The following is a 24,680-nucleotide window of genomic DNA, read 5'->3' on the forward strand; positions in this document are numbered from 1 at the left end:
AAATACTACTAACCCAGGAGACTTGGGCTAGGCTTTAGCAGCTGTTTCAGTTGAGCAGAGGATTGGAAGAAAGCCTCCTACAGATGCCAAATTGGTAAATTAATGAGCTAAGAATAAGTGGGTATTTCTACATTATTTGTTTTCAAACCTAGGCCCAGTGGGAGATGACAGGACTTTATTTAGCTAGGGTTCAAAGCATAGTCATTATTGAAATTCTGATTCTGATCAGTTTAAGTAATCTTCAAAGTTGGCATCATTTTGATTCAATGTCTATTATTCAATAATTGAAATTACTTCAATAATCAATAAGCACTCAATAATCTCATGGGAGAAAAGTTATAAAAAGAAAGCTAAGAAAACAAGCCATGCCAGGCGCTGTTGGCTCACGCCTGTATGCCTAGCTACTCAGGAGGCTGAGATCTGAGGGTCATGGTTCAAAGCCAGCCTGGGCAGGAAACTCCGTGAGACTCTTTTATCTCCAATAAACCACCAGAAAACTGGAAGTGGTGCTATGGCTCAAGTGGTAGAGCGCCTTGAGCTGAAGAGCTGAGGGACAGCGCCCAAGCCCAGAGTTCAAGCCCCACAACTGACAAAAAACAAACAAGCACCAAACTAGTTTACTATCAACCACTAATCATTAAAAATCAATTTATATGGCAGGCTTTATATGACTTTAAGAACAACTCTATTGAAGTAAGATTAGGTGTGTATGCTTTGGTGGTGGTATGCTATAGAAACAGAAAGTACCTAGGCACAGAGACAGTACTATGAAACTGTTCGCTAGGGCTGGGATGGTGGATCAGTGGTAGAGTGCTTGCCTTGCATGCATGAGGCCCTGAGTTCGATTCCTCAGCACCACATAAGCAGAAAAAGCCAGAAGTGGCACTGTGGCTCAAGTGGTAGAGTGCTAGCCTTGAGCTGAAGAGCTGAGGGATAGTGCCCAGGGCCAGAGTTTAGGCCCCAGGACTGGCAAAAAAACAAAACAAAACAAAAAGAAACTGTTTGCTAGTATTATAGATCTTGTCCTCTAAGTGCTATCTCCCAAACTAAGAAAACTATCTGAGAAAAAACAGCCTGGCCTGGTGAAAGCCAAGTGATCAAAGTAAACTATAAGCTAAACACTAGCAGACAAGGGAAGCAAAAGCTAAGCAGAAGTCTCATCCATGCTACAAAACAACAGCCAATTCTTGCTGGGCTCTTCATATTCATCTAGATGGCAAAGTATGATAAACAATTTCAGGGCAATATCAAAAAATGTATTCAGGGCTGGGAACGTGGCTCAGTGGTAGAGAGCTTGCCTTGCATGCATGAGGCCTTGGGTTCGATTCCTCAGCACCACATAAGCAGAAAAAAAAAAAGCCTGAAGTGGCGCTGTGGCTTAAGTGGTAGAGCCTTAGCCTTGAGCTGAAGAGCTGAGGGACAGTGCCCAGGCCTAGAATTCAGGCCCATGACCAGACCCCCCCCCCCCAAAATGTATTCATATTTCAACAAGCTCTGTTTCAACTACAGAAAGTCATAAAACCAGTTTAGGAAGTCAGGATCAACTTCTATTTTGTACCTGTCCTGGGTTCAAACTGAGGGCCTAGACACTTGTCCCTAAGCTTTTATACTAACGGCTTGTGCTCTACCACTCAAACCATAGCTCCATTTTTGGCTTTTGGGTGGGTAATTGAAGATAGGAGTCTCATGGACTTTCCTGCCTGGACTTGCTTCTAACTGTGAACCTCAGATCTCAGCCTCTTGAGTAGCTCGGATTACAGGCATGACTGGTTCTTGGTGAGGATCAACATTTTTAAAAAGAGAAAATAGTGAGCTGGGAATGTGGCTCAGTGGTAGAGTGCTTGCCCAGCATGCATGAAGCCCTGGATTCGAATCCTTAGCACCACATATACAGAAGAAGCCAGAAGTGGCACTGTGGCTCAAGTGGTAGAGTGCTAGCCTTGAGCCCAAAGAGGCTCAGGGATAGTGTCCAGGACTTGAGTACAAGCCCCAGGTGGCCAAAAAAAGAAAGGAGGGGGGAAGTATAGAAAAAGATATATCATAGTACTTCACACCATACTAAAGGTAAGCACTGTTTTGTGAAACTTGTGGATCTGAAACAACTATTACTGAAATACATACATATATATGAATAAACATGTGTAATGAGTTGCAAAGTAAAGTCTATTTGTTACTACGGCCAAAGTCTAAAATGTTCAAAAGTCATTGTTCTGTTTTAATTACCCAAACAAATCTATATTATCTAGACAATCACTTTTCTTCTCCATCTAGTTTCTAGCATTTCTTTTTTTTTTGGGGGGGGGGTCCAGTCATGGGGCCTGAACTCTGGGCCTGGGCGCTGTCCCTCAGCTCTTCAGCTCAAGGCTAGCACTCTCTACCACTTGAGCCACAGCGCCACTTCCGGCTTTTTTCTTTTTGCTTATGTGGTGCTGAGGAATCGAACCCAGGGCCTCTGGTATGCAAGGCATGTACTCTACCACTGAGCCACCTTCCTAGCCCCTCTAGCATTTCTTTACAAGTATCAGGTCCCATTTTAGAAAGCCTTGAGGGGAAGGGGGGAGATGAAAAGGGATAGGAAGGGGAAACAAAGGAGGGGGGGAGATGGGAAGGGGAAACAAAGGAGGAGGCAACAATGCTTGATAAGAAATGTACTCATTATCTTGCCCATGTAATTGTAACCCTTCTATAAGGTATTTTCACAATTTAAAAAAGAAAAAAAAGAAAGAAAGCCTTGAGATAATATACAGAAGTCACAAAATTTCAGCTGAGGCTGGGACTGTGGCTTAGTGGTAGAGTGCTTGCCTAGCATGTATAAAGCCCTGAACTCAATTCCTCAATACCAATACACAGAAAAAGTGGAAAGTGCTGCTGTGCTCAAGTGGTAGAGTGCTAGCCTTGAATAAAAGAAGTTCAGGGAGCGGGGTGCCAGTGGCTCATGCCTGTAATCCTAGCTACTCAGGAGGCTAAGATCTGAGGATTACAGTTCAAAGCCAGCCTGGGCAGGAAAGTCCGTGAAACTCTTATCTCCAATAAACCACCAGAAAACCAGAAGTGGCGCTGTGGCTCAAGTGGTAGAGGGCTAGCCTTGAATGAAGAGCTGAGGGACAGCACCCAGACCCAGAGTTCAAGGCCCATGACTGACCAAAAAAAAAAAAAGAAGTTCAGGGACAGTGCCCAGGCCCTGAGTTCAAGTCCCAGGACTGGGGAAAGAAAAATCTCAGCTGAGGCTTGCAGGTGGGACAAGGTCTTAATTTGCTATTCAATGTTCTTCAATCTTCTAATACCTCAAAGTAGGCTACTAAATTAGTAATAGTAATAATAATAAAATAACAACACAATGATCAACAATTATGAAGTGCTTACTACTTACTGGGCTATATTCTAAGCACTTTAAAGGTAATACGTATGTAGCCCTCATCAGTTTGATGACTATCACATTATTTGAAAAATAAAAGACTAAGAGAGACCAAGACCATGCCAATGCTAACTAAGAAAGCCTTCTCTCCTAAATGCTGGCACATGGCTGCCCTACAAAAATTTTAATAGCTCAGCCGGGCACCAGTGGCTCACGCCTGTAATCCTAGCTACTCAAGAAGCTGAGATCAGGGCTGGGAAGGTGGCTCAGTGGTAGAGCGCTTGCCTTGTATGCATGAGGCCCTGGGTTTGATTCCTCAGCAAAAAGAAAAAAGCTGGAAGTGGAGCTGTGGCTCAAGTGGTAGAGTGCTAGCCTTGAGCTGAAGAGCTAAGGGAGAGCGCCCAGGCCCAGAGTTCAGGCCCCACGATCAGAGCCACCCCCCCCCCCAAAAAAGAGGCTGAGATCTGAGGATCACAGTTCAAAGCCAGCCAGGACAGCAAAGTCAGTGAGACTCTTATCTCAAATAAACCACCAGAAAACCGGAAGTGGAGCTGTAGCTCAAGTGGTAGAGTGCTAGCCTTGAGCTGAAGAGCTGAGGGACAGTGCCCAGGCTCAGAGTTCAAGTCCCATGACTGACAAAAAATTAAATCAATAGCTCAAAGTATTACAGTTTTCATCCAAGTTGATGACAGCCAAGATAATGAGGAAGTATTTTCTAGAATCAATTTAGAAACCACTGGGCTATCTATAGCATTCATTAAAAGAGTCTGACAAGAGCAAATATATTTCCCTAGCATGCTATGCAATATTAAGTTGAGGAAAGAAAAACTTAGAGCTTCTTAAATAATAAGTGAAATCAGAAAATATTTGTTCAATTTTTATATTGAGTCCTATGCCCTTCATCTAACCAAAGACAGTATTAGTTTTACTTCTAGGACTTAATACTTCCCAGAGTACTTTATTTAAATGTGCTGGTATTAGAATCCATTTGGGCCAAGACTCCTGTGGCTTTGCCAACAGTGAGAAGGCCTAACCTTTCCCTGGTCTGGTGACAGAGTACAATAATCTGTAATACAGCAAATGAAATACCCATCTTGTCTTATTACTTGCTAATTATACCATCAACCTTAGAGCCAAAGGGAAAAGTCCATAGACTATTCACCTTAGAATTCCTGCAAAAAAAAAAAAAAACTATGATAACAATATTAAAATGATACTGCTTCTCTGTCATGAGAATTTGCATTTTGTACTAGCAAAATGGAATCCTAAAAATGCATTATAAATTTATTATTCTGACTCCAGGAGAAAACATCTGATCTTATCTTTCTTTCTTCCTTTTTTTTTTTTTTTGTTTTTTGATTGTTGTTTTTGTTGGTCATGAGGCTTGAACTCTAGGCCTGGGCGCTGTTCCTCAGCTCTTCAGCTCAAAGCTAGTGCTCTACAACTTGAGCCACAGCGCCACTTCCAGTTTTCTGGTGGTTAATTGGAGATAAAGAGAGTCTCAAAGACTTTTCCTGCCTAGGCTGGCTTTGAACTGTGATCCTTAGATCTCAGCCTCCTGAGTAGCTAGAATTACAGGCAGGAGTCACTGGCTCCCAGCATTATCTTTCTTTCTATATCCTTAAGCAAATGAGTAAGAAACACAACTATATCAGAAGCCTTTGTAAGCTGCAAAATTGCAAGCTTAAGAGAGAATTCCATGCTGGGAATGTGGCTTAGTGGTAGAGTGCTTGTCTAGCATGCACGACCTGGGTTCAATTCCTCAGTACCATATTAACAGAAAAAGCTGGAAGTGGCACTGTGGCTCAAGTGGTAGAATACTAGCCTTGAGCAAAAGAAGCTCAGAGACAGTACCCAGGCCCTGAGTTCAAGCCCCAGGACTGGAGGGGGAGAGAGAGGGAGAAGGAGAGAGAGGTACATCTGACAGTAAAAAAAAAAAAAAAAAAGAAGCCGGGCGCTGGTGGCTCACGCCTGTAATCCTAGCTACTCAGGAGGCTAAGATCTGAGGATCGCGGTTCAAAGCCAGCCCAGGCAGGAGAGACCGTGAGACTCCTATCTCCAATAAACCACCAGAAAACCGGAAGTGGTGCTGTAGCTCAAGTGGTAGAGCGCTCGCCTTGAGCTGAAGAGCTGAAGGACAGCGCCCAGGCCCAGAGTTCAAGCCCCACGACCGACCAAAAAAAAAATTAAAAAAGGGCACAGTCTTATACATAAACAGAAGAAAATTTAATCCCTCAGATAACATGAGAAAATCACTATCTCCTAGGAATAAACAGAAAAGGGGAGAAAAAAAGGCGGATACTAGGGAGACTAAAGCATGTATATGCATACACACACATTCCTATATACACATACATGTATGCATATATAATGAAGCCCATCACATATTGTTTGGAAAAGAGGAGGGGAATTAAGAGAATATTATAGGAGTGAACTAGTTCAAAAGACACCATATATGTCTGTGGAATGATCACAATGAGACCTCCTCATATTATTACTGTATGATAATTTAACAAAAAAGTTATCTCCTAGCAGAGTCAAACTTCTTTCTGTACCAACTCATAGTTCTAATGGTACTAAAGTTCAGTAGTCATAGCAGTTACACACAGTGGTTGAGAAGCATTTTGCAGAATTAAGCAATTCATATTACTAAAATAAGTGCTTATGTGCTAGACCTAATAGGTAAGAAACCAGTATTTTATACTGGTGAACAGTTAAACAGCTGTTATAGAATTTAACTCATTTTAGAAAAAGTATATATTAGAATTAAAAATTATAAGCCAGGCACCTGTGGCTCACACCTGTAATCCTAGCTACTGAGGAGGCTGAGATCTAAGGATCATGGTTCAAAGCCAGCCCATGCAGGAAAGTCTGTGAGACTCTTATCTCCAATTAACCACCAGAAAACTGGACATGGCACTACGGCTTAAGTGGTAAAGTGCTCGCCTTGAGCTGAATTGTTAAGAGACAGCACCCATGCTCAGAGTTCAAGCCCCATGACTGACAAAAAAAAAAAAATTTTTTTTTAATTAAACTTATGTAAATGATTTTGGTTTTTGTTGTTGTTGGTGGTGGTGGTCGTGGGGCTTGAACTCTGGGCTTGGGCGCTGTCCTTGTGCTCTTCAGCTCAAGCCAAGCGCTCTACCACTTGAGCCACAGCACCACTTCCGGTTTTCTAGCGGTTTATTGGAGTTGAGCGTCTCATGAACTTTCCTGCCCAGGCTGGCTTTGAACTGTGATCCTCAGATCTCAGCCTCCTGAGTAGCTAGGATTACAGGTGTAAGCCACCGGCACCCGGCTATGTAAATGATTTTGAATGTGACTCTTATTGATCACATACAGCCAAATACAAAGATCCCTTCCAACTCCCTGTACCATGGTTTTAAGTTAAATAATCATAGAAAACAATGAAAACTATAGATTTAATGTAAATGATTTTTAAATTTAATATTAAATGGCTAAATCACTGTATTAGGATAAACTATATGAAATTATTAACTAAAATAAAGGAAATCATGCCATTTTTGAAGTAAAAATTGCTCATTTAGACAGCATACTAAACAACAAATTTCATTATATATACATTGTTGAGTTACCTTAATATGAAAACAATAGAGTATAAATGAAAGAACTTCACTAGGTTCATATTGATGATATACAGATTTTTGACTTAAAGGGGGAAAAAAAAAAAAAAAAAAAACACTTGGGAACAACTCCCAGGCCCTCAGTTCAAGCCCTGAGATCACTGTCCTCCTCCCTGCCACACCCCCACAAAATCCAAAAAGTGCACTAGCTGTGGAAGGCAGCAACAAGGCTGCCTCTCCTCCCTGGGTCCCCACACTGTCTCACCCTCCAGGGGCCAGCTGTGGTGAATGTTTGTGTCCCATTCACCCAGCAGACTCACAAGGAGGGAGCTAAGGCCTCCATCCTCCAGTTTTTGTGCCCTGGTCTCTTAAATAAAGCTCTTTGAAACATTAAAAAATATCCAAAAAGTACAAGGTAGTTTAATTTATGCTTTTTGGTGTGTGTATGCCATTCTGAGGCTTGAACTCAAGGTTTAGATGCTGTCCTTTGAGCTTTTTTCCTCCAGGCTACTGCTCTACCACTTGAGCCATAGCTCCACTTTTGGCTTCTTGGTGGTTAGGTCTCTTAGGTTTGTCTACCTGGGCTGGCTTCAAACCATCATTCTCAGATCTGAGTCTCCTGCTTAGCTAGGATTACAGGTATGAGTCACTGGCACCTGGCAACTTCATTGTTTATTAAGAATTTGTCAGACTTCCATATTTGAAAATTATCAATAAAATTAACAATAGTTATGTTAAGTCTCTGTCATCTTGTTCATGTTCCATGATGATGCTTGTTTTAAGCCTCTATAATTAACCAGAGTTAATTAACCTCTATATTTTTATATATAATTAACCTCTATAATTAGCCAAAATGTATTTTTTTCTTGGTCAGTCATGGGGCTTTAACTCTGGGCCTGGGCACTGTCCTCAGCTCTGCAGCTCAAAGCTACCACTCTACCACCTGAGGCACAATACCACCTCCAGTTTTCTAATGGTTTATTGGAGATAAGAGTCTCACAGACTTTCCTGCCCAGGCTGGCTTTGAACTATGATCCTCAAATCTCAATCTCCTGAGTAGCTAAGAGATTACAGGTATGAGCCACTGGCACCTGGCTTAGAATGTGTTTTCAACAAAGAAACTGTCTCAGAGCTCCATAGAAAAGGACTTCAGCAGGTATTTAAAACTACTGACATCTCAAAGAATAGATTCTTGCACACACATTCCCAATGGCATTGCTTGGATAAGTGGAGAGCTTCCAGACCATTCCAGTGGACTGAGTCAGAATTTCCAGAGCTCTTTCCGGTCAAGATGCAAACTGCGAACCTACAGTCTAGGGAAGTGAGAATTAATACAGAGGAATATTGAATGAACTAAGGAAGAATTATCTGTTTGAAATACTGTTTTAGCACCTATTCTTGAGATATATCAGGAAATATATTATTTGTCTTAAGATATTTATAACTCTTAAGTTGGCAGCCTTCCTCTTGTAAAATGAAACATAATCATATCTGGGCCAGGTGTTAGCAGCTCACACCTATAATCCTAGCTACTCAGGAGTCTGAGAAGTTGCTAGGTTCCAGGTCCAAAATAATCAACAAAAGCAGGCCTGGAAGTGTGGCTCAAGTGGTAGAACACTTGTTTAGCAAGCCTTACTTAGTACGCCCCACCCCCCCAAAAAAATCACATCTGATTGTCACTGATCCTCCTCCAACTCAGAAGAGAGAGGAAGGGAGGGACAGAGGGAGACTGACTCACTGTACAGCTCAAACTGGCCTCAAACTCATGATTCTCATACCTCAACCTTCCCAAGGCATGGGATTACATGTATGCATTGCCACACCCAAGGTCCACTCATTTTTACCAGAATATGATTTTGTTGTTGGTGGTAGTGGTTGTGGAGCTTTAACTCTGGGCCTGGGCGCTGGCCCTCAGCTCTTCAGCTCAAGGCAAGCATTCTACCGCTTGAGCCACAGGGCCACTTCTGGTTTTCTAGTGGTTTATTGACTTTCCTGCCTGGTCTGGCTTTGAACCATGATCCTCAGATCTCAGCCTCCTGAGTAGCTAGGATTACAAGCATGAGCCACAGGCGCCCGGCAGAATATGATTTTTTAAAAAACTGGTTATGCAACCAAGAATTGCCTCAAATTTTTTTATTGTTAATAACATCTAATATGTCTTTTTTGCTTCGTGTGTGTGTATGTGTGTTTGGGTGTGCATGAGTGTATGTGTATAGTGTTGAGGGCCAAACTCAGGGCCTTGCACTTGCTAAAGCTACTGATCTTCCATTAAATTAAATTCCCAACCCCTTAATATGTGTCTTTTTAAAAAATCAATAGCCTTTCAATATTTTAAGTTTTTTATTATGAAACTTTATTTCTAGAGGTATCTGGAACATGTTTTATTTTACAGTTTGTTAAGCCAAATTTAAAACTTTTAACTTACAACTTATAACTCTATATTCTTTTCTCCTACTACAGCAATTTTAGAAAGACAGAGATTGTCTACTATTTATTAAGCATTAACTATCATTTATTAACCATTAACTACCACCATCTTGACCTCACAGAGCATACCATCTTTGGACTAAATTGCACCTCCCATAAAATCCATATTTTGAGGAATTAATTACCAAAGTGACCATTTTTTTAATATAAGCCTTTAGGAAGTAATTACGGCTAAATAAGTTTGAGAGTGGGGTCCTAATCCTGTTAAGACTAGTAGATTTATAAGAAGAGAGAGCCAACCTTTCATCCCTCAGCATCCATACCAAAGAAAAGCCAAGTGAGCACATTGTTAAAGATGTCTGCTTACAAGCCAGAAAGTCTTTACCAAAAACTGACCACTGTGGCACCTTGATTGTGGATTGCAGTTCAAAGCCAGCCTGGGCAGGAAACTCCATGAGACTCTTATCTCCAATAAACCACTCAGAAAACCTGAAGTGGCGCTGTGACTCAAGTGGTAGAGTGCTAGAGTGCTCGCCCTGAGCTGAGGGACAGCACTGAGACCCAGAGTTCAAGCCCCATGACTGATTTAAAAAAAAAAAAAAAAAAGTCTCACGAACTTTCCTGTTCTGGCTGGCTTCAAATCTCAGTCCTCAGATATCAGCCTTCTGAGTAGCTAGGATAAAGAAGAGGTGTGAGTCACCAGTGCCCAGCTCAGTAACATCTTTATAGGTACTGAAACTACCCATAAGGAACAACAGAGCTTCCTTAGGACAAACTACCACCAAACAAGAAGAGCCATAAACTTCCCATGTTGAAGAAGTTAGCAAACTGGAGAATAATAAAGAAACTGGTTTCTGTGAAAGACAATGTCTTCAGTTTTATAAATGTTGAAGAAGAGAAACCTGAGACACCCACACAGATTATAATGAACTGCAGTTGTAAGGTCTAGAGATAATAAATGTGGGAATATGAAAATAACAATAGCTACTCTCAATAATAACAACAAGCTCTCAAGGATTTATAGGTTTTGTGTCCACATATTTACAATTCACTGACAAACATGATTATTTCCTAACAAAATAGTTCTTGTAAGGAAATTAATGACTGTTGCAACATCCCTGCCAACTTTTAACAACTCTTGTTTTCTCACAAAATACATCAAGAACTTCCATGAAATCATTTACTATAGAACATCATTTTTTTTTTTTTTTTGGGTCCGGTCGTGGGGCCTGAACTCTTGGCCTGGGCGCTGTCCCTCAGCTCTTCAGCTCAAGGCTAGCGCTCTACCACTTGAGCCACAGCGCCACTTCCGGCTTTTTTTTTTCTGCTTATGTGGTGCTGAGGAATCGAACCCAGGGCGTTAAGCATGCAAGGCGAGCGTATAGAACATCATTTTTAAAGACACACTTTTACAAACTAACACAACGCTATCACTCTTAAGTTCACGGTGCCAAAAGTTTCCTAATTTTCAAAATCCCACCAAAAAAACTAAAGCCTTTGTCAGGTACCACTGACATCTCACAAAAAATTTATAAGGTATATCTAGCAGGTGGTATCTCTTTTTAGCACATAATCCAGCGCAATAATCTATATATCAAATCACATCAGAGTGGGAAAGTTCATGGCAATGAATCTGTTTCACGGAGGCAAATTTTGACACCTTGAATCCTTGAGCTCAGGATTACTTCCTTGTTAGCTCTCTATCAATATAGACATTATGTTTATTTTTATCCATTATCTGTGTCCTAGACCATGATCAAATTAGTAGACTAATAGTGCAAAAGTATAACTATTTCCATAGGCTCTTAGAGGCCAGACACACACACACACACACACACACACACACACACACACACACTGATGAATAATTTCTTTTCACTTCTAAAGTCTTTTTTAGCTCTACTGACTGCAGATTGCTTATAAAGATGCTTCACAGAATCAGTCATTTTGCTATAACAGGAAGCCAAAAATAAGACAGACAGGAAGTACGATTATCTGAAAATAATCAGTATAAAAAAAAAAAAAAAAGAAGGGCACAGGGCATCACTGGCTAATACTGGAGGAGGCTAAAATTTTAGGATCACTACTCAAAGCTAACCTAGGTAGAAAAATCCTAGAGACTCTTATTTCCAATTAACCACCAAAGAGGTGTAAGTGGAGCTGTGTCTCAAGAGGTACAGCACCTGCCTTGAGCAAAAGGGCTCAGAGACAGCACCTAGGTCAGGCAGGAAAAAAAAGGGAGGGAGGCTGGTGGCATGGTTCAGTGTAGAGCACCTGTGAACTCCAGGACTAAAAAGAAAAAAAAAAAAATTTTTTTTTTTGGGTCCGGTCGTGGGGCCTGAACTCTGGGCCTGGGGGCTGTCCCTCAGCTCTTCAGCTCAAGGCTAGCACTCTACCACTTGAGCCACAGCGCCACTTCCGGCTTTTTCCTTACGTGGTGCTGAGGAATCGAACCCAGGACCTTGAAACATGCAAGGCAAGTGCTCTACCACTGAGCCACCTTCCCAGCCCCTAAAAAGAAAATTTTTAAAGTATAAGAAAATGATCAGAGTATTTCAATAAAACATGTAGAATTACTTCATATATGATATGTACACAAAGCATATATAATAAATAAATATACATGGAATTGTGTCCTCCTCTAAAATTATGTTTCATGTTTCCTTAAGGAAAAGATTCAAGCTAATTGTTTTATTATAGTTTTATTTCCTTAAATATTTCAAAAATTTGTCCTTTAATTAAATCATGACAGGTTTGGGTCTGAGAGTAAGGTACAAGTATATAAAATACTGTCTTGGGACCTTTACATGGGGATTTAATTTAATAAGTACATATTCTACTTCCAGCATCCCCACCTCCAAAATTCCTCAATTTTAGCCGGGCAACTGTGGCTCACGCCTGTAATCCTAGCTACTCAGGAGGCTGAGATCTGAGGATTGTGGTTCAAAGCCAGCCGGGGCAGGAAAGCCCATGAAACTCTTTTCTCCAATAAACTACTAGAAAACCAGAAGCGGCGCTGTAGCTCCAGTGGTAGAGCGCTCGCCTTGAGCTGAAGAGCTGAGGGACAGCGCTCAGGCCCCACAACCAAAAAAAAAAAAAATCCTCAATTCTGCTTTTAACATTCCAGATGATTATAATTAGCCAAATAAGCAATACTTATTCAAAAGAACTCTTTCTTATTATACTGAGGCATGCCTCCAACTCCTCAAAAGGATTTTTAAAGAGAAAAAGGTATCCCAAGAAAATATAAAAAGTTAAAATCTAGGAAAAATGCCAGAATAAAATTTCGCTACTCTTGTTTGCCCCAACTTGTCAGAAAAATATGGTCTCTCTCCAGTATCCATGTTATAGGACAGAAACATATACAGTTTCAATCTGCTTTTAGCTTCAGCCTACTAAAATTCAGTGAATTCCAAAACACAAAAATAAGATTGTGATGATATTTAAATGGCAGCTACTTCAATGCTAGGCAAAAATTGAGGCAAAGAAGGAGATTTGGGTGGAGAGGGACAGGATAAAGAGGAGACTTTGACCTGAGAGAAACCATCTAATCCAGTGGCTTCTCTGGTTCAGATGGTAGTCATAGAGAAAGTTCTTGAATAGAATTTCTCTAATGAATACTGAGAAATGATTCTCTCAAGAGAATGTCTAAAGAGGAAGACCATCATAAGAATAATCATAATGATAATCATCATCTACTTACAAGCTGCCTCTTCTTGGAAGGCTCAACTCCTTCTGAAAAACAAAATAAACACAACCAAGTTAGAAAGACCTAAGAGCCCATCTGAGTTCTCTAAGAATTCTTAAATGGTTTAGAAGATTTAAAGCATTGTTTTACAATTTAAGTCACAAAGACTTAACGCTAAATGATAACTTACTTTACCTTTAAATGTTTAAAGAAATAAACAGCAGACAAGAACTCTGGGTCTGGGTGCTGTCCCTCAGCTCCTCAGTTCAAGGCTAGCCCTCTACCACTTGAGCTACAGCTCTACTTCCGGTTTTTTGGTGGTTTATTGGAGATAAGAGTCTCACGGACTTTCCTGCCCAGGCTGGCTTTGAACCGAGATATCAGATCTGAGCCTCCTGAGTGCTAGGATTACAGGCATGAGCCACTGGTGCCCGGCAACCTGTGAGACTCTTATCTCTAATTAACTATCCAAAAGCTGTGGTTCAAGTAGTAGAACACTAGTCTTCAGCAAAAAACTCAAGGGCAGCACCCAAGCCCTGACTGGCACCAACCCAGGACTGGCACAAAAAAATAAACAACAAGCCTGGCACCGGTGACTCACACCTGTAATCCTAGCTACTCAGGAGGCTGAGTCTGAGGATCACGGTCCAAAGTCAGCCAGGGCAGGAATGTCTGAGAGACTTATCTCCACTCAGAAACCACTCAGAAAATCAGAAGTGACACTGTGGCTCAAGTGGTAGAGCACTAGCCTTAAGCTGAAGAGCTGAGGGGACATCGCTCAGGCTCAGAGTTCAAGCTCTACAACCAACAAAATAAAAATAACAAAAAAAATTATCTCTTTATTCTTCCTTCTGAAAAGAATGACTCATAAAATAGTTACAGTATTTCTCCCACTAGATGGAACCATCGCTGCAGTAGATCCTAGACACTCCTTATTTATTTATTTTTTGGGTCCGGTCGTGGGGCCTGAACTCTGGGCCTGGGCACTGTCCCTCAGCTCTTCAGCTCAAGGCTAGTGCTCTACCACTTGAGCCACAGCACCACTTTGGGCTTTTTTCTTTTTGCTTATGTGGTGCTGAAGAAACCCAGGGCCTCAGGCATGCAAGGCAAGCACTCTACCACTGAACCACCTTCCCAGCCCCTTGAACTAGCCTTTAATTGCTAATTAATTTAGGGGATTCACATCCTTAGAGCTAGGAAATTTTAAAAAATATATGGGACTGGGGGAAGGACTAATCAGAAAATATCTGAGACAAGTAAAAAGTACAGAAAATATATAACAAAAAGAATACTTTCACTACTGGCATGAGAAACCCTTAAAGTAATATTTGGGGCCCCTGTGACTTTCACTCAGTATGTACAGTTCTAATTCTCATCAGTCCTTTGTTAAAAATGATTCTTTACATAAACATGTGTGAAACTTCTCTCTGTATAACTAAAGTTAGTAAAAACAATTCTTAATTTTTATGTACCTTCCATTATTTATATGTAAATACTTATTAATATTATTTTACATGTTTTAAAATTACATGCACATGATTTCATAACTACAGACACTGGTACATTCATCATGTGAATACATACTTTAGTTCATTAGTCTTTAGACAGTAAGTAGTCTAGTCTATAAATGTACCAATATTTTTTAAATTTATTCATCCTGCAATAAATGGAGATTTAATTTTTCTTTGTTGTTTTTCTTCTCTATCAAAAATAATACTCCTATATGCATTCTTATGCTTTTTGGAATTAATAAAATATCAGCATTTCTAACTGATCCCAAAACCACTGTGCCAACTTACCATCCACTTGAGAGTTTTGAAAGTTTTGACAGTGTTTTCTTTCTCAGACCTACCACTCACATTCCACATACTTAAAAGCTAACTGGTACTGAATACCTCAAGGCCAACATGTACAAAAAATGAACTAGCTGGGAGATGGTGGCTCATGCCTGTAATCCTAGCTACTCAGGAGGCTGAGATCTGAGGATCGCAGTTCAAAGCCAGCCCGGGCAGGAGAGACCGTAAGACTCCTATCTCCAATAAACCACCAGAAAACCAGAAGTGGCACTATAGCTCAAGTGGTAGAGCGCTCACCTTGAGCTGAAGAGCTGAGAGACAACGCCCAGGCCCAGAGTTCAAGCCCCACGGCCGACAAAAAAAAAAAAAAAAGAACTACTATTTATATGAAAAATAACTCCTCATCCACAGCCTTTCTCTATCTCAGATGATGGTAACTCTATCCTGACTGATCAGACCAAAACTCTGGACACTTGATTCCTCTTTTTTATATACCCCACATCCTGCTCATCAGTAATTCCTTTTTTTTCCCGTGTCTACCACTTGAGCCACAGCTCCATTTTTCGGGCTCTATTTGGTGGTCAATTGGAGATAAGAGTCTCAAGGAAGCTGGACACTGGTGGCTCATGCCTGTAATTCCAGCTACTTAGGAGGCTGAGATCTGAGGATCTCGGTTCAAAGCCAGCCCAGGCAGGAGAGACTGTGAGACTTCCTATCTCCAATAAACCACCAGAAAACTGGAAGTGGCACTGTAGCTCAAATGGTAGAGCACTGGCCTTGAGCTTAAGAGCTGAGGGACAGCACCCAGGCCCAGAGTTCAAACCCCACGACCGACCAAAAAACAAAAACAAAAACAAAAACAAAAAAAAGAGTCTCAAGGACTTTCCTACTCAGGCTGGCTTCAAACCTCAATTCTCAGAACTCAGCAGGTGGCATGAGCCACCTGTGATCTGCTCCCATCAATAATTCTTAAATATATTTAAGTTTAAAACAGATCCAGGGCTGGGAAGGTGGCTCAGTGGTAGAATGCTTGCCTTGCATGCATGAGGCCCTGGGTTCGATTCCTCAGCACCACATAAGCAAAAAGAAAAAAGCCGGAAGTGGCGCTGTGGCTCAAGTGGTAGAGCACTAGCCTTGAGCTGAAGAGCTGAGGGACAGTGCCCAGGCCCAGAGTTCAGGTCCCACGACCGGACCCAAAATAAATAAATAAATAAAAATAAAAATAAAACAGATCCAGAGCTGGGCCCCAATGGCTCATGCCTGTAATCCTATCCACTCAGGAGTCTGAGCTTTGAGAACATGGCTCGAAGCCAGCCCAGGCAGAAAAATCCCTATGAGACTTTTACCTCCAATTAATCACTCAATAACTGGAAGTTGCACTGTGCCTCAAAGTGGTAGAGAACTTGCCTTAAGCAAAATGAGCTCAGGGATGATGAGTTCAATCCCCATGACCAACAAAAATTAATTAAATACATCCAGAATCCAACCATCTCTCCCTATCTCCACAGCCATATACTTCTAATTTCTGTAACAAAAACCCTGGATACAGTCATTATTTCAGAAATTAAAAAATTTTTGGAGGGTGTTACTGAAGTGATTGTGTGTGTGTATGCAACACTAATACCAAGGACTGAGACAGCAACAAAGTAAGAAAAGTACATTAAAACTTCTGGGGGAAAATGCATGCTAGTCACAACAAATGTGATAAAACTCTTAAGTATAAGAAGTACAAGTCGGGGCTGGGAAGTTGGCTCAGTGGTAGAGCGCTTGCCTTGCATGCCTGAGGCCCTGGGTTCGATTCCTCAGCACCACATAAGCAAAAAGAAAAAAAAGTGGTGCTGTGGCTCAAGTGGTAGAGCGCTAGATTTGAGCTGAAGAGCTGAGGGACAGCGCCCAGACCCAGAGTTCAGGCCCCACAACCGGACCCCCCCCCCAAAAAAAAAAAAGAAGTACAAGTCGTTATGTCGAAAACGAACTTTACAACTTTGGTGGGGGGGCGGGGGGGGGGGTGGGAAGGGATGGGAAACAAAGGAGGAGGCTACAAAGCTTGATAAGAAATGTACTCATTATCTTGCCCATGTAATTGTAACCCCTCTGTACAGTATTTTCACAATAAAAAAAAACAACTCTTAAATATAATTCAGTATAGTTCAACTCTAATTCCAGATGAGTTCAAAGTAAGTTTTACTGCTAAAGGAGCTATGAAAAAACCTGTTATTTTGTATTGTAATCTAAACCACCATAGTCTCCTCCACGCCATTAAAAATCTCTTAAGTGGTATCCCCATTTTAGCTCTACTCTTGGCCCTTTATAGTCTATTCTCAACATAGAATTTTTTTTTTTCACAGTGCTAGGGATCTCACACCTTTTCCTAGACTGCCCTCAAACAGCAATTTTCCTACCTCTGCCTCTTTTGAGTTGCTGGGATTCTACAAAATTGAATCACCATGCCTCGTTTGGTGAGATAGGGTCTCCTTAGTTTTGTTTTTAAGCTGTTTATTTAGCTTTTTCCTTTTTTTGAGGTGGAGGCTGGCTTGTCCAGAAACCACTATCCTTTCATCTCTTCCAGTAGATATGCTTACAGGTCATACCATCCTACCTGTATGAGAAAGATCCTTTTTTTTCCCCTGTGCCAATGCTGAGGCTTACACTCAGGGCCTGGGTGCTGTTACTGAGCTTTTATGCTCAAGGCTAACACTCTACCAGCTGAGGCACAGCTCCATTTCCAGCTTTCCCTTTTTGTTTTAATCTTTCAAACTTTTATTTAAATGTAATGCTCTGAGGTGATTTTAGATCTTGTTAAAAGCAGCCACATCCATGGGCTGCATATAGTCCTCAAAAGCAGTGATCTGCTCCTCTAGCATGTCTGTTCCTACTTTATCATCTCCCACTACACATTGTATTTAAAGTTTCTTAACTCTATATCCCACTAGAACCAGTTTAGAGGACCCCCAGACCACGCGATCTTCTTGAATGCTTTGGATGCACTCCTCTAATTTTGCCATATCTGTCTCATCAACCCAAGGCTTCACATCTAGTAAGATGGAAGACTTGGCAACAAGCACTGTATTTTTGGCCTTCCTTGATTCCTACTGTGCAAGATGTTCTTCCCTTAGCTTCTTTGCTTCTTCACTTTCTTCCTTCTTATCACACCCAAAGAGGTCAATGTCATCATTATCTTTACTATCCACAGCTCTGCTTCCAGTGATGTCTTCTACAATGGCAGGGCTATACTTGCCAAAAGATTTCTTCACTCCTGGCAAGCTGCCCTTTTCCTTTTCATAGGACCCAATATTTTTTTTTCATTATTTAGAGAATACTTATTAGCTTCCGTACTCAAACCCACATAGATAAGACCTTACATATTTAATACAATGAGATTACCCCTGTACAAATGGAAAAAAATAGGTATAACATTTCCAGACCAATATGGCTATTAATTTCTGTACAATACCAACTTAACACGGTAAACTGGGATACTTTTTCCAAAGTTGACAGCACAGCTAAAGTTTCCAAAAATTCAAATTATATATATATATGTATATATATTTATATAAAAAGACCAATAATAGCAGTATGTTATGCATCAATAGCAGCAACAGCTTCTCCAGGTTCTGCAGTCATCTGAACAAAATTAGCCATCCAGCACATCCATTAATAAAAAGAAAAAAAAGATTAAAAAACAAAACCCCAGAAAAATGAGAAGTTCTGTTACTGTTGTGGTACCTGGAACCATTTTTTTTTATTAACTTCTCAATTATCATCTGGAAAGAAAACATTCTTGAGTAACATCATTAAAAACAGCTCTGATAAAGCACAGTCACTACTACGTATCATAAAGCACAAGGTATTTATATTCACAGAAAGATGATATAGTACTGTCCTACATCTGTAATACTAGAGGGTATTATAGATTAAAATGGCATAATTGAGACTTGATTCTACTTTTCCAGCAGAGGGCCAAAGGACGGTATGACACAGCTCTGTAAAGAAATGCACTTTCTTAGATAGGATTTCCTTCCATCAGTGGGACAGTTCTAAGTACTCAGTCTCTTAGTGAACATCAGTTACAAACCATTTGAAAATGGAGGTGCGGGAGCAGGAAGGGAAAAAAAAAACAAACAACAAAACAAAAAACATATCCTACTACCACTGGATTCATACCAAGAAGAATAAATGAAGGTAAGCAAGACTCAACCTAACTATATTTTACCAAATCTGTTATGTTTGAATGGTGAGAGCCCCACATAGCAAGATGCCAAAGTAGCCAGGCACTGCACATTTGGATATGTTCAAGGATGCTGTCATTAATATTTTTTTACATGTTAAAAGTTTTATTAGGTTTCAATACAAAAACATTCCAAAAAGTGACCTATAATACCTAAGTTCTATGTTTAAACTACTAACCAAGGAAAACACTTTTATAATTCTTTTACAACCAGCAAAAATAATAAGGACCAATTATTTTCCCAATGGGAGCATTAAGCATACTGGGTCAGTAAACCACTGATCAGTTGTATTTAAGCATATTCCTTACTTTAAATTTAGTATTCATATTTACTACAGTTAGTTTATCTATTTTATACTATAATTTCTCTATTTTATACTATAACTAAGAAATCTAATCTAAATCTAAATAAAATCTCAAGAGCCAAAAGATCCTCATAGAAGCACCTAACTCAAAGTAGTTAAGATTATAGAAGGCTTGAGCTAAAATAACTTTTCAAGTGCAACTACTGAAATTTGGTCAATACCCTCACAGTCTGATTATGAGTATGACATTAATATTTAAGGACCCAATATGATTATACCAGTGCAGGGCAAGACACAAATCAGCAGGCAGTGGGCCAGAGACTACTTCAAAAACTGCCACATCTGCTTGCAATAGCACATACCCCTGGATGTAACTCCTGTCTGCAAGGTAATCATTGAGCACCTGGAGACCCACAGGGCTCTTGAGGCCTCTGAAACCAGTAACCTCTCAGCTGTATCCAGGAACTGGGTAGCAACAAAGAGAAAGCTACTCCCAGCTTTTTGATAGCTGATTAGAGCGTCTCATGGACTTTCCTTCCCCTGGCTGGTTTTAAACCGTGATCCATCAGATCTCAGACTCCCTAGTAGCTAGGATTATGAGCACCAACAAAGGATCCTTTTTAAAGATAAGTTAGATCACATCATTCTGCTAAAAACCCTGATAGTTTTTACTCAAGAATACAAGTTTTAGCCGGGCGCCAGTGGCTCACACCTGTAACCCTAGCTACTCAGGAGGTTGAGATATGAGGATCATGGTTCAAAGCCAGCCCATGCAGGAAAGTCCATGAGACTCTTATCTCCAATAAACCACTAGAAAAGTGGAAGTGGTGCTGTGGCTTGGAGCTGTCCCTCAGTCCTCAGCTCAAGGCTAGCACTCTACCTACCACTTGAGCCACAGTGCCACTTCCAGCTTTTTCTGCTTATTTGGTGTTGAGGGCTTCGTGCATGCAAGGCAAGCACTCTACCACTGAGCCACCTTCCCAGCCCCAGTTCATTCATTGTAATTAAAGACTCTAAGTACTTTGTACAAAAAAAGGAAAGGGACTTGGAATGTGGCTTAGTGGTAGAGTTCTTGCCTAGCATACATGAAGCCCTGAGTTTGATTCTTCAGTACCACATAAACAGAAAAAGCCAGAAGTAGTGCCATGGCTCAAGTGGTAGAGTATTAGCCTTGAGCAAAAGAAGTTCAGGATAGTGCCCAGGCCCTGAGTTCAAGCCCCCAGGAATGGGAAAAGAAGAAAGGAAAGGGGAAGGGGACCGGGAAGGGGAAGGAAAGGAAGAGAAGCTAGGTGCTGGTAGCTCACATGTGTAATCCTAGCTACTCAGGAGGCTGAGATCTGATGCTCATGGTTCAAAGCCAGCCTGGGCTGGAAAAGTTCATGAGACTCTTATCTCCAATTAACCACCCCAAAACTGGAAGTGGCGCTGTGGCTCAAAGTGGTAGAGCATGAGCCTTGAGCAAAACTGCTCAGAGACAGTGCCTAGGCCCTGAGTTCAAGCCCCATGACAGACAGACAGACAGACAGACAGACAGACAAGGAGGGAAGGAGGGAAGGAGGAAAAGAGGGAAGGAGGAAAGGAGGGAAGGAGAGAGGAAAGGAGGGAGAGAAAAGCAAAACAAGAAAAATAGTTACATTTCATTAATAGACATTCACAGACTGGTTGACTAGCTAGTGTTTTATAGTGAAACCTTCATTGTATCAATTCTCAAAAATACTGATGAGTTGACTTCTTATTTACAAGTAAAATTAAGGCAGACTGTCTTAATTTACAAAACAATCACTACATTTAAAAGACTATTAGTGATGTTTTAGTGCTAAGTGCCTCCACATTAAAATTCAGTTAAGAGGGGCTGGGAAGGTGGCTCAGTGGTAAAGCACTTGCCTTGCATGCTTGAGGCCCTGGGTTCAATTCCTCAGCACCACATAAGAAAAAAGCCGGAAGTGGCGCTGTGGCTCAAGTGGTAGAGTGCTAGCCTTGAGCTGAAGAGCTGAGGGACAGCGCCCATGCCCAGAGTTCAGGCCCCACGACCGGACCCAAAAAAAAAAAAAAAAAAAAAAAAAAAAAAAAAAAATTCAGTTAAGAACTGGGAATGTGGCTTATTGGTAGAGTGGTTGCCTAGCATGCATGAAGCCCTGGGTTCAATTCTTCAGTACCATATACACAGAAAAAGCCAGAAGTGGCACTGTGGCTCAAATAGTAGAGTGCTAGCCTTGAGCAAAAGAAGCTCAAGGACATTGCCCAGGCCCAGAGTTCAAGGCCAAGGACTGGCAAAAAAAAAAAAAAAAAAAAAAAGTTATCTATCAGTTTACTTCCCCTCCCCTCTTTGTTACACCTTACTTACCTCTTCACTTGCCAAAAAAACCTGAGATTTAAGATGATGACATATGACATATAAATATGAATGAATATACATCACATAGTAGTAATATACATCAAAGTTGTAATTCAGAAAAGTTCTGTCAAATGCCACATACATATGTGACTTTATGATAGGGTGGTTAGAAAAAGGATCTGTTTATTGTAAACAATCTATCAGCAGTAATACCTAGGGTCCAAATTAGGTTTGTATCTTACATAGGTCAGATTTAATTGATCCACTCACCTAATACAAGTGAGCCCAGACAGCATTTTTCTATCAAAGTAGAAAGATCTAAGGTAAGTGTGATAGTGCATGCCTACAGATTCAAGGCACTGTACTTGGGAAGATCATGCAAACCCAGAAGTTCTGACAACAAAGCAAGACTACCATCTCAAAACAAAAGAGAAAAAGAAACAAAATAGTGATATCTTAAATAAATTCTTTAAGTATTCCTGATAGAATAAAGAGAAAATTAATAGTATTCTACAAGTCCTCCTGACTCAAATAAATTAAATAAAACTGCAACCATCTATTCAGTAAGTTTGCAAAGGACACTAAAGGAAGGTGATTTGTAAAAATACTTTCTTTTACTCACCTGTAACCCTCTCCTTCCTAGGATACTGGAATTATCCATAGCAGATAACAGTCAAAAGAAAAAACAAAAAGCTGGTGCCAGTGGCTCATACTTCTAATCCTAGCTACTCAGGAGGCTAAGATCTGAGGATCATGGTTCAAAGCCAGCCAGGGCAGGAAAGTCTATGAGACTCTTATCTCCAATAAACCACTAGAAAACCGGAAGTGGCATTATAGCTTAATCGGTAGAGTGCTTGCCTTGAGCTGAAGAGCGCAGGGACAGAGTTCAAGCCCCATGACCGACAGAAAGAAAGAAAGAAAGAAAGAAAGAAAGAAAGAAAGAAAGAAAGAAAGAAAGAAAGAAAGAAAGAAAGAAAGAAAGAAAGGAAGAAAGGAAGGAAGAAAGGAAGAAAGGAAGAAAGGAAGAAAGGAAGGAAGGAAGAAAGGAAGAAAGGAAGAAAGGAAGGAAGGAAGGAAGGAAGGAAGGAAGGAAGGAAGGAAGGAAGGAAGGAAGGAAGGAAGGAAGAGAAAAACAAAAAAGCTACTACCAAAACAGTTAACAACTAGTGCTTACTTAATGGTGAATAAAGAAGCATAAGATTCATTCAGCATACCAAACTCTGCCCACTAACCCATTGCTCCACTAAACCATGCAGGAAGACAGGCAGGCACAACAACACAATCACTGCCTTATACCAAGATCTTTCCTCACAGGAGATACACAAAGATCTCACCAAAATTACATACAAAATAGGAGAAATACTTTATTATTTGTTTTTATTCTCCATACTTATACCATGAGTTGAAATTATCTGTAATACCAAGAAAAAAACAAAGGTTACAGAAAAACATAATTTTAATCTTTGATATCCTATCTTCACTGCTTATTATGGTTTGGCAAACAAAACAACAATCTCCACCTGCAGCTACTAAGCTTGTAAAATCCATGTCATGTTTTTCTTTCCCAAAACAAAACCATTTCACACACATTAAAAAAAAAACATTTCAGAAATCAAAAAATTACTTATATTATTTTATGCCTGTCTCTAGGTTCAAACCAATATAAAATCAGTTATTATTTTCACTAAATCGGCAAAATTCCTTTCATCCTTTGTATAGACAAAGCAAATGTCAGATACTTTCCATACTGTCACAGGCTCTTTTGTTTCTTTATCGCTAGATACGCAGGTCTTCAATTCTTGAGCAATCCCAAAAGCCTCTTTTTTCAGTAGCACGGATCACTGCTAAGGTCAGTTTCACTGCTCTTTTATGTCCTTGGAGGGGGCTAGTACATGTGTTGTGAGTTCTGAGCATGCACGAATCCACTCATCTCTATTCATCCCCGGCAATGCTGTCACAAGAAACACTCCCTATTCCTCCAGACTTCTAAAAGGGCACAGCACACAAAAGACTCATCTCATTCAAGCTTTATTAGACTCATAACTGCTTCTTTAGTCTCTAGGCTGCCATTTTAAAAATAGGACTCCACTCAAGTTTAAACATGTTTCTCAATTTATGGCTTAAAATATATACTTTTTTAAAGTTAAAGAGTAAAAGTTTGGCTTTCACAATATGATTCTGTACATAACGATCCATAAGCAACACTTAATTTTTCCAGTTTTATACTAATTGCCAGAATCCTAGTAAACACAAAGGCAAATTGAGAAAAGTCAATGACCTCTCTAATAAATCAAAGAAAAACTGTTATTAAGGCAAATTATAAGACATGCTGCAAAAATTGTCTCTAAAGGATTTTAGGAAATATTAACCCAATTTTTCTATTTTGACAGATAAAGTTACATACAAAGCACTCTGAATCTGCCTTCCATATTCCCTAAGAAGTAAAAAATTAGTAACTATAAGACAGACTCAGTCTACAGCCCACAAGGAAGAAAAATTGCCTTTCTTATCATTATGATAGCTGCAGGATTATGATAGCTGCAGCCAACAGTCTGAGGCTTGGAGGAAAGTCTATTAACAAGATTTTTTTAATCCTCTTACATACATCTGACTAGTTGCAAGAGCTATTCATATTACTGAAAATACCTCAGAAAGCAAGACACATCTCCCTCTCATTCAGCAGAAATTTTCTAATCCTTAGCACAACCAGTGTGGTCTTTTATTGTGAAAACTAATAAATCCACATCCCCTTGGACTCCTTTTTCCATCTGCTACTTTAAATAACTAATGGCTGGATTATGTCTCTGGGGAAAACAAACAGATCACATGAACAGACAGCTGATTTGCATAGGATATGCTATATAGTACATTAATGTCTGCAAAATCACAGGTTTTTAAAGCCGTAGATCTCTTTATCAAATAATCTTATGGAAAAAAACTTATAGGCAGGAAAGGTGGCTCA

General features: G+C 40.3%; 1 protein-coding gene and 1 pseudogene across 2 annotated transcripts in view; both read right to left on the reverse strand.

Moving 5' to 3' along the window:
• The window catches only part of Mast2 (microtubule associated serine/threonine kinase 2), a 125,501-nt gene that overhangs the window by 67,346 nt on the left and 33,475 nt on the right, over window positions 1-24,680 (reverse strand). For both annotated transcript variants that reach the window (XM_069987344.1, XM_069987342.1), the window contains exon 4: window positions 13,070-13,101. In XM_069987344.1, coding sequence (XP_069843445.1) covers window positions 13,070-13,101 — 32 coding nt within the window. The remainder of the gene's footprint in view (window positions 1-13,069; window positions 13,102-24,680) is intronic.
• LOC138803497 (elongation factor 1-beta pseudogene) lies at window positions 17,462-22,059 on the reverse strand (annotated as a pseudogene).

Source organism: Dipodomys merriami, unplaced genomic scaffold (assembly GCF_024711535.1).
Source record: "Dipodomys merriami isolate MVZ:Mamm:240054 unplaced genomic scaffold, mDipMer1.0.p SCAF_34, whole genome shotgun sequence".
NCBI lineage: Eukaryota > Metazoa > Chordata > Mammalia > Rodentia > Heteromyidae > Dipodomys > Dipodomys merriami.